The sequence below is a fragment of the Mesitornis unicolor genome, unplaced genomic scaffold (genome assembly GCF_000695765.1).
Source record: "Mesitornis unicolor isolate BGI_N332 unplaced genomic scaffold, ASM69576v1 scaffold8643, whole genome shotgun sequence".
NCBI classification, from domain to species: Eukaryota; Metazoa; Chordata; class Aves; order Mesitornithiformes; family Mesitornithidae; genus Mesitornis; species Mesitornis unicolor.
This window is the reverse complement of record NW_010175271.1, coordinates 2,729-12,304: the sequence shown is the minus strand read 5'-3', so window position 1 is coordinate 12,304 and position 9,576 is coordinate 2,729. Positions and strand designations below refer to the sequence as shown.

General features: G+C 42.1%; 1 protein-coding gene across 1 annotated transcript in view; it reads right to left on the bottom strand.

Annotated features, from left to right (window-relative positions):
* Window positions 1-8,309, bottom strand: part of PPP1R2 (protein phosphatase 1, regulatory (inhibitor) subunit 2) — an 8,866-nt gene extending 557 nt beyond the window's left edge. Inside the window, exons 1-6 of the mRNA XM_010181322.1 lie at window positions 8,207-8,309; window positions 7,663-7,743; window positions 7,316-7,419; window positions 5,233-5,409; window positions 3,763-3,971; window positions 1,245-1,295 (exon numbers count right to left, since the gene is read on the bottom strand). Of these exons, the coding sequence (XP_010179624.1) occupies window positions 3,892-3,971; window positions 5,233-5,409; window positions 7,316-7,419; window positions 7,663-7,743; window positions 8,207-8,289 (525 nt within the window). The 5' untranslated portion in view covers window positions 8,290-8,309 and the 3' untranslated portion in view covers window positions 1,245-1,295; window positions 3,763-3,891. The remainder of the gene's footprint in view (window positions 1-1,244; window positions 1,296-3,762; window positions 3,972-5,232; window positions 5,410-7,315; window positions 7,420-7,662; window positions 7,744-8,206) is intronic.
* Between the last annotated feature and the right edge of the window lie 1,267 nt (window positions 8,310-9,576).

The window sequence follows — 9,576 nt, the reverse complement described above, 5'->3', positions numbered from 1 at the left end:
CTGCTGAAATCATCTCTGCTTCTCCAAAGTTAACGTTTGCCAACCCGTCTTAGCAACAGACAAGCTTTTAGTTTGAGAGTGCAGAAACTTCTAAAATTGTTATTCCACCCTCCTGTTCTGAAGAAATGGCTAGCACCATTGTCCAGCATACCAGGCACTGAATGCTCACCACCCCTGGCATTGGGGATCAATCTGCAGAATTAACAGGAGGTTCCCGAAACACAAGCAAGCATAGTGCTTTTCAGGTCAAATTTCAATTCCAGGTAAGAAACTTTAAAACAAAACAAGCTTATAAATGAAGGAGCACAGTTTGTTGTGTCTTTTTTCAGGAAGTCATGAAACCCATGGTTTTGAGCCAAAGAGCAGCAATAAATCAGAGAATCTTCTCAGTAGTGCTTTTAATATGAAAAGGCCCAATCTCTCTCCCCTCCCCGACCTGAAAACTCAGTGGCATAAAAGCAAAGATCAAAGAAAACCACGTTCAGATGATAACAGTCTTTAAAAAAGGCCAGTTGGACTTGGGGATGAGTTAGGCTTGATAACAAGTGCAGTTTAACAAGCAAATAGCATAGCTACCAAACAGAATCAATTTGTGTATGCTCCCAGCCTTCTCACTTAAGTCATCTTTCGGGTGATGCTCACCCTGGTTAAGAAAACAGTGTGTTCTGCACCTACCAGAGGCCAAAAAGGCACAGCCAGTCAGCTGACAGCTCAGCTGGTGAGCAGTATCTGAGCAGGGTTATCAGAGCAAAGAATGCTAAATCAACCATAGGGAGAGAACAATAGTTTTACTGCTTCTCAATTGAACTGCTGCAGATCACGCCCTTGTAGCTGATACTTTTGTGCAGCAGAAGTAAAATAAGGTCTGCGCTGAAATCATCACGCTTAAATCTACCTGCATCAGGAATTCCATCAGGGGTTTAAAAGAGAATTTCTAAAGGAAAAGTGTTTATGTAGAGGAACAAAGGTCACTTTTGCTGGCAAAGTCTGTTTATGTCATTTGTGGAGTCATAAATAGGGAGTAGTCAGAGAAATTCCAGAGAAGCTGAAATACTGAAGCAAGCAATCCTTGTGCAGTCTATTACAACGTTAACTTTCTTTTCCACCAAAAAGCTTGGCTGCTGGAATCCATATGCATGGGATAACGTACAAATACTTGAGGCAAGAAAGGAATGTCCCATCCACTTAAAACACTTGGTAGCCCACAGTGAAGACAGGGGCAAAAATACACAAACAGTTCTCACCATGACTGACTGGACTGGCCATCTTCACATCAATCAGCAAGAAATCTCAGTCTGTAACCAAGAAGCGCAACTCGTATTAGTGGACCTGGTGGTATCTGACAGAAGGCTGCTTAAAAACCTGCCCTAAGTCTTAACCCCTTTTTCAAAAGGAGAGTGTGTAGATCAGAAGAGTACTGTTAGTTTTACTAAAATAGAAAACAGGCTTAAAGGGAGAGAAGTACATTGGATAAGAGAAGCACAGAACCTTTAAAGGATCTTCATGGACAATAAAAATTCCAAGTGAGAAGAGGGTTTCCAATTGCTTGAAAAACAATCCAGGAGCCAGCGGAGCCCTAGAGTCACAGCAGACCACTAAGAGGTGTCACGTCTTTACCTGGAATGATCATCAGTACTAGAGAAGTCATGATATCAGTGGAATAAAAAAGACACTGCGTGCCAGCTCTCACTTACGCAGACTGACAGTCTGGGACAGAACAGGTGAGTGGTAGCCACATCACCAGATGATCTCCATAACTTCAGAAGAACTGAAGTTGAGAGAAGAAATTATCAAAACGTAGCAACACTACGACATGCAGCGACAACACGACATGCAGAAAAGGACAAGACAGCGCCTTTGCAGTTAAAAGCAAGCATCAGTCAGTTTAACAGAGCGAAGCCAAAACAAGCCATCATAAAAACCAGCTCCTTCATCACCCAACAGACCGAGTGAAGCAAGCCCTCCTTTTCTGCTCTGTAAGAAAGCTCTTTATAACAATTTAAAGTCAAAGAGCTCTTCAAAAGCTATCCACATGAATAACCTTTCCTTATGCTCACAGTCCTAACAGGGGAATCTCAGGAACAAGAATAGAATATTAATAGCACTTTGATCCACTTCCATGAAGGAAACCACTAAATCGAAATACTGTTTTAAACATCCAATGGCTTGATATGACCTAAAACATGGCATGACCAAAAGCACAGACTAGCAAAAAGCCCAAGTAGCAAGTGTTAAAACCAGCTATTTGAGAAACATTCCACAGCTCTAATCTCTCTTTAATTAACATTTATGAATAGAGATTCTTCTGTGCCCTCAGAATACAGATGACAGTGATGAACATCTTTTGTCAGCAATGTGGACGGTGGGATTGAGTGCACCCTCAGCAAGTTTGCTGATGACACCAAACTATGTGGTATGGTTGACACACTGGAGGGAAAGGATGCCATCCAGAGGGACCTTCACAGGCTTGATAGGTGGGCACACGCAAACATTATGAAGTTCAGCAAGTGCAAGGTCCTGCACCCGGGTACGGGAAATCCCAAGCACAAACACAGGCTGGGTGGAGAATGGCTTGAGAGCAGCCCTGAGGAGAAGGACCTGGGGGTGTAGGTTGATGAGAAGCTTCACATGAGCCACCAATGTGCACTTGCAGCCCAGAAGGTCAACCCCATCCTGGGCTGCATCACAAGAAGTGTGGCCAGCAGGGCAAGGGAGGTGATTCTGCCCCTCTGCTCTGCTCTGGTGAGACCCCACCTGGATACTGCATCCAGTTCTGGAGTCCCCATCAAAAGAAGGACATGGAGCTGTTGGAGTGAGACCAGAGGAGGCCACAAAGATGATCAGGGGCTGGAGCACCTCCTCTATGAGGACCGACTGAGAGAGTTGGGGCTGTTCAGCCTGGAGAAGGCTCTGGGGAGACCTTAAAGCAGCCTTCCAGTACATGAAGGTGGCTTACAAGAAAGCTACAGAGGAACTTTCTACAAGGGCATGTAGTGCTAGAATGAGGGAGGGGGAATGGCTTTAAGCAGAAAGGGTGTAAATTTAGACTAGATACTAGGAAGAAATTCTTTATTGTGACATTGGTGAGACACTGGAATAAGATGCCCAGGGAAGTTGTGGATGCCCCATCCTTGGAAGTGTTCAAGGCCACACTGGACTGGGCTTTGAGCGACCCTGTCTAGTGGGAGGTGTCCCTGTCCATGGCAGAGGGATCAGAACTGTCTCTTCCACCCCAGACCATTCTGTGATTCTATGATGAAGAGATGTCATCTCAAAAAAGTTATTTCAGTAAAACTTTGACGTAACTGTAATTGTTCAGCAACGTAGCTGTGTTATCATCTCAATGCAGGAACTTCTTAAAATTTGGATAGTGGCAGAAGACAGAGAGGTTTATTAAAAGTCTTATCCACATTCCACCATCCTTTGACCAACTCTGCCACAAAGAATCACACTGATCAATCTGAGGGCATTCAATTCTCTGGCTGCTACCAAAGTGAGACCAGTACTTAACTTCAGAAGAACGGATCAAGTGCAGAGACCAGAAGCTATGACAGCTAATATAGAGATTTGGAGATAATGAGACATGAAGGTTTAAGCAGATACAAAACAAAAGTGAAGGAACTGAGAACTACATCAAGTTAATGGAAAGTATTTCTATATGCCATGGTGGGGAGGTGAACCAGTTAGTGAATGGGTTGACAAACTGGCACAGTTACATTTATGGAATCTATTGGCCATGAACAGTCTAAATTTGATAATTACCAGTTGTGGCTTTGAAGCTGGTTATGAGGCAAGGTGTAATGAACTTCAACAATAGAGACGGAAAAATGCTGCAAAGGTGTGCCTTCTTTCCATGGGCAAATGCAGCTGGGGAGCAGAGTTGCCTCTGTTTTACAGCAGAGTGCAGAGAGATGGCAGCTTCAAGCCATGGATAAAGGTCATAAGGTTGCCTACTGGAGCCCTCCTTTCCCCTGGAAAGTGAAGTTCTAGTAAACAGCCATCACCAGGTATGTGAAGTTAGTGGATGAAGTCAGTCTATTAATGTGTCTTAGACACATACCAAATGACCCTTCCGGAGCAATTATGAAGGCATTAGTCCTGCTGTAATAAATAATGGGACTAAAATCTGCAATCCACAGAACTTAAACACACACAACTTTGCAAATCATCTTTTTATTGTGTGGAATTTAAACTAACTTTAGAGGAGTTCATAGTTCACATGGTAGTGAAAAGCAAATGTGAATCAAGTTAAACCCATGCAGCATCTTCCCAAGTCTGCAGGCTGTGCTAACGTCTCACACATTTGCCAAGCAACAGATGAAGGAGGCTTACAGACTTCATTGCCACCAGTCTCATGAGCAACAGATGTCTTTTTTTTTTTAATGCCAAAAACTTGTACAAAGTGCTGTTACACACACAGGTGGGTAATGAACAGCTGTAATTATGTACCAAAGGCCACCGCAATCCAAGACTTTTATTATACAGTCTACCCTCTTCACCCAGAGAGAAGCTTAAAGATGAAAGAGAAGGTATCAGCCTCTACAGTTCTATGAGTTTCCTATCAAGAGACAGCTCTGAAGCAGGTTCCAGAAACAGCTTCCAGCTGAAAGTCACAAACTTTCTTCCAGTAGCTGCAATAAAAGCAAAGCTGAGGGTCTTACTCCATACTATAGAAATGAACAGTACTGCTTAAGGACCAGCAGGTACTGAAGTCCTAACAGTAGTTTTACATTACAGTAAGACAAGGAGAAGTTCTTCCTTAGGAAGTGAGACACAGTCCTCTCAGCGGGGAGGAATCGCTCATGCTCATTCCCCACTGCTTGCTACAGGATGGTTTGGGAGCAGAATGGAAATTGAACCATAGCATAAGGCCAGGCTCTCCCACGTAGCCACAGCTTTAAGTGTTGTGTACAGGGCAACTCCTCCTTTAAAAAGGATGCTGGCAACTTCACTACCAAGAGGCAGTTATGCTGGGGAAATAATATGAAGCAGAGATGTCTGATTTTCTGTTGTGCCACAGCAAACAAAAGCCCACAGGCTATTTAGCAATACTGATGGTTTCAGTACCATTCTAGAAATCTACCTATCAAGACAGCACGCAGTACTGCACACTGAGCGTTACACACATACTATACCCTTTCTAGTCAGTCTCACACTTCAGCGTATTCATCCCCCAACAGCTGAAAGGGCCACTGGTACTTAAACATGCTTTTCGATTAATCAGTAGCTCACCATGTTCAGTAACTTCTGTATTCATTGTTTCTACATCTGCAGCATCATGCATTTCTTCATCCTCATCCTCCTCTTCTTCACCATGCAGTTCCTTTGCAATGAGCTGTCTTGCTAGTTTGATGTTTCGTCCTTCATTGTAATGCATTTTTCTCTTCATTTCAAACTGTTTCTTCTTCTCTGTGAAGAAATAAAAATAGTTATTTCTTCTCTTTAAAAAGCTAACATAAAACCTACTTCCTCTTCAGAGAGGCACTAACTGCTTCCTAGGTCAATTTTATTCCTACCTTCAAAGTCCATTGTGTATATGATCAAGCGATAACAAAATTCAAATTATTTAAGCAGCAGAATGTTCTTTTAAATGAGTCTGTTTTACAAAAAGGCTAGTTATTAATGGACTGGAAAGGCTGCAGCATTTCTTTTAAAAGAACCTGTCTGCAACATCTTTATCAATGATCTGGATGAGGGGATCGAGTGCTCCCTCAGCAAGTTTGCAGATGACACTGAGTTGGGAGGGAGTGTTGATCTGCCTGAGGGTAGGAAGGCTCTGCAGAGGGACCTGGATAGACTGAATCCATGGGCTGAGGCCAACTGTATGAGCTTCAACAAGGCCAAGTGCCGGGTCCTGCACTTGGGTCGCAATAACCCCATGCAGCGCTACAGGCTTGGGGACGAGTGGCTGGAAAGGACCTGGGGTGTTGGTGGCAGCAGATGCCCATGAGCCAGCAATGTGCCCTTGAGCCAAGAAGGCCAACGCTATCCTGGGGTGGATGAGAAGGGGTGGTTATAGGGCAGAGAGGTTCTCCTGCCCCTCTGCTCTGCCCTAGTGAGACCACATCTGCAATCTTGTGTCCAGTGCTGGGCCCCTCAGTTCAAGAAGGACAGGAACTGCTTGAAAGAGTCCAGCAGAGCCACAAAGATGATGGAGGGAGTGGAGCATCTCCCTTATGAAGAGTGGCTGAGGGAGCTGGGGGCTCTTGAGCTTGGAGCAGAGGAGACTGAGGGGTGCCCTCATTCATGTTTATAAATTTGTAAAGGGAAGTGTCAGGAGGAAGGAGCCAGGCTCTGCTCTGGGATGTCCAATGACAGGACAAGGGGCAATGGGAGGCATCTTGTAACAGCACAAGAAATTCCAAAGTTCTGAAAGCCTTGTTTCTAAATAAACTTAAGGACAAATTGAGACATACTGGTGGGACAGAAGATTTAACTGTTGCAGATGTCTGACTTGACTCCTAGCTAGCTGCCAAAGGCCAGTTATAAGATGTATTTACCACATGCAGAAGAAAATATTTCCCACTTTCCTCATGGCCTGAAGCCTAACTTTACTCCATATATTAAACACTAGCAGGTCTAGCAGTAATGCATTATAATTAAATTAAACTTTGCCTATTGGTAGCCCCAACACTGTTTTCTAAACTCCTTTAGAATAGTAAGATGACACGCTCATAGTTGGGGCCAGGAAAGATGAGAAGCAACAGCTAGATAATGCAAGCCTGAAACCTTAGGAGTTATTATTGTGTCCTCAAAACGTTGTTTTGTGTTAGCTTGGGCTAGAACATCTCTGTTCAAGAAGCAATTTTCTTGGTAACAGATGTAGATTTCCTGCTGGATCCATCTACCAGTGGCTTTGAAAGCAACAGAAATATAATCTGTATGTCTGCAAGCCATTAGTAGCATCTTAACAGCAGTGGTACTCACTGAATTGTTAAAGCTCCCTGAAATATGTTCAGATTAAGTAGTACTTCCTCATCCCAAAACCAGAAGACCTTCTTATTTGAGAAGTCTAGGTTCCTTAAAAGGAATTCCCACACCTTAAGCTTCTATACAAGGGCACAGCCAGTAACAGCAAACTCCTCTTGGTATGTGGATCCCAAGTCAAACAATCCCGATTACAAACAAACAGCACATGTATTCAGTCTTTTACTTACCCATCGAAGACCAGCTATCTCCATTTTCACATGACAACATCCTTCTGTTAAGATAATAGTTTTTCTTCCCAAGTATTTCTTACTGAATAACTCAAACTATTTCTATGAAAAAAAAACCCAAGCCAAATGAAACAAAGAAAACAATTTATGCCTGGTACCTCGTTCTTCAGGTGTTAATTCTTCATCCTCTTCCTCATCCTCGCTGCTTTCCTCTTGCCTTGCTATAATCTTGGGTCCCTTACCTTCAGCTGCAGCTGCCAGTCTACATAAAACATGCAATACAAGATGCTGAACCAGTAAACTCTTCACTATTTAAAATACATAAAATGTCAGAATTGAAACTGTTTTGTTCACTATTTTTGCCATATTTATGTGCACTAACAATCCGTAAGAGTTTTTATGTACCCGTGGCTCTATCAAACACCAAAAACTACTTCATTTGACAATAGTAAAAGTTTGATTTCTAGAGCAAACAGCAATACCTTTCCAAAAGGAAAATACTTACTTTTTACTCAACACATCTGCTTTTAAGGGCTCGTTTGACTCCGAATCACTCACTGCGTCCTCATCATCTTCTCCTACCATGCTTGGAAGGCAAACGAAAAGTAGCCTTTATCAATAATTTGCTGCTTAAAATTTGCTTGATAAAACAGTCTAAACATTACAACACTCAATTAAGAGACTTCTTTAATACTTTAAAAACTTTCCAAGCTAATTTAAATATTGATGAAAAGTTTGTATTCTAATACACAGATGTGAACTGAAAGAAAAGTAAAATCAGCACAAGTCAAACTGATTTATTCCATTCAAAGCCTAAAGCTTGCTAGATGTAGACCTTCTAAAAACTGAACTTGTCCTTTTTGACAGTTTTCCTTGATAACCATAAGCCTTTATTTCGAAGCTTTGTAAATTGGAATGTGTTGCATATATCCAACAGGCCTGTACAGTCTGTCAGGCAATCAGCTACAGTAAATACTGCCCCATCCACAAAGTCCATTGTGCCGTAAGACCACTGCAGTAACCATTTACTATCAGGTTAGCAAGCCTACCTGTGATAAGGAGTACTGGGCTCATCTATTTTCATCAGGCCATAGTCCTTGCCTGCTGGGTGGTAAGTAGCTATGATGTTCATTTCATCCCATTTCTGGGACTTTTTACTGAAATAAGAAAACAAAGTTAAATTTTCATATATTCTAAAAACAGTCAGTTCTATGTGGCCACAGAAAAGGAATGTTTAGAATGTCTTTTGAGCTCTAGTACATACTATACACAACGGATATTGTTATGACACATGGGCATGGTCAAAGTATGGCCATTAAACACTGTTCTATGCATACTTTAGTTCAGTCATGACACATACCAGTGCAACTTAAACTTCCCTAACAACTCACAATAGTTACATTCAGTGATCTCTGACTGTACTCTTATTCATCTAAATAAAGATATTTTCTCAAAGGACGACCACTCTTGTTCAGTCACTGCCCCATTAACTGCTCACTCTTGCTACCAGCTACTGTAAAATCATTCTCCCTCTTACTACAACCCACAGTACTCAACAAAACCAAGTAACTTCCACCTCACCTCTGCTCAGTGAGCTGCTATGATTATTAGCCAAACTGTTGCACAACCAACACTAACCAACAAATAACTTCCTGCAGTAAAATAGTGCTGAACAAGCTGGTTATTAATGCTGCTTTTGTCATCCTAAAGTGGAAAACAGAACTCACTCACTGCTGTAATTATGCCGACGGAGTTTCACATTTTACACAGCCAGGCACCAGTGACGTTACATTATTTAGAATTCCCTCAATTAATCAGAGCACGCACCATTTTATGTATATTTGCAGAGACAAAAGCCCACCCAGACTGAAAAAATATGTAAGCCACAAGGAAAGCAACTGCCCTGCGGCCAGAGGAAGCCCACACTGATCTTAAAGCCACAGAATTGTTTAATCAACAGAACCTACGAGGTTCCCCGTTGTCTCTAAAAAGGTTATTGCAAGCTTCATACGAGGCAGTCTTTCCCTTAGACTTAAACCAATAAATTTAACTTTAGAATAGTAAAATCATTCCACTATTTCATATTACCTTATGAACACATTCCTAAAGTGCTGCAAATTATTACTGAAGGAAGCAGATGTTACAGGGCTTTGCTGTTTGTTTCGGTTCTCTGGTTTTTGGGGGGCTTTTCTGGGGCAGTGACTGGGGCAGGCAGTTGGCTGGAAGACTTCAACTGAGCTACTCTTAAACACAGACTGCTCCAGTAACGGATTGGAAAGATATATTCAATGTCTAACACAGATGCTCTTGAGCAAATTGCTGTCTGTAAAACAAAACTGAGAAAGCAAAATTCCAAGCACAAACTAAATTTTACATTTATTCAAGAGCACCACATAATACAATGAGGAAAAAACCTAAA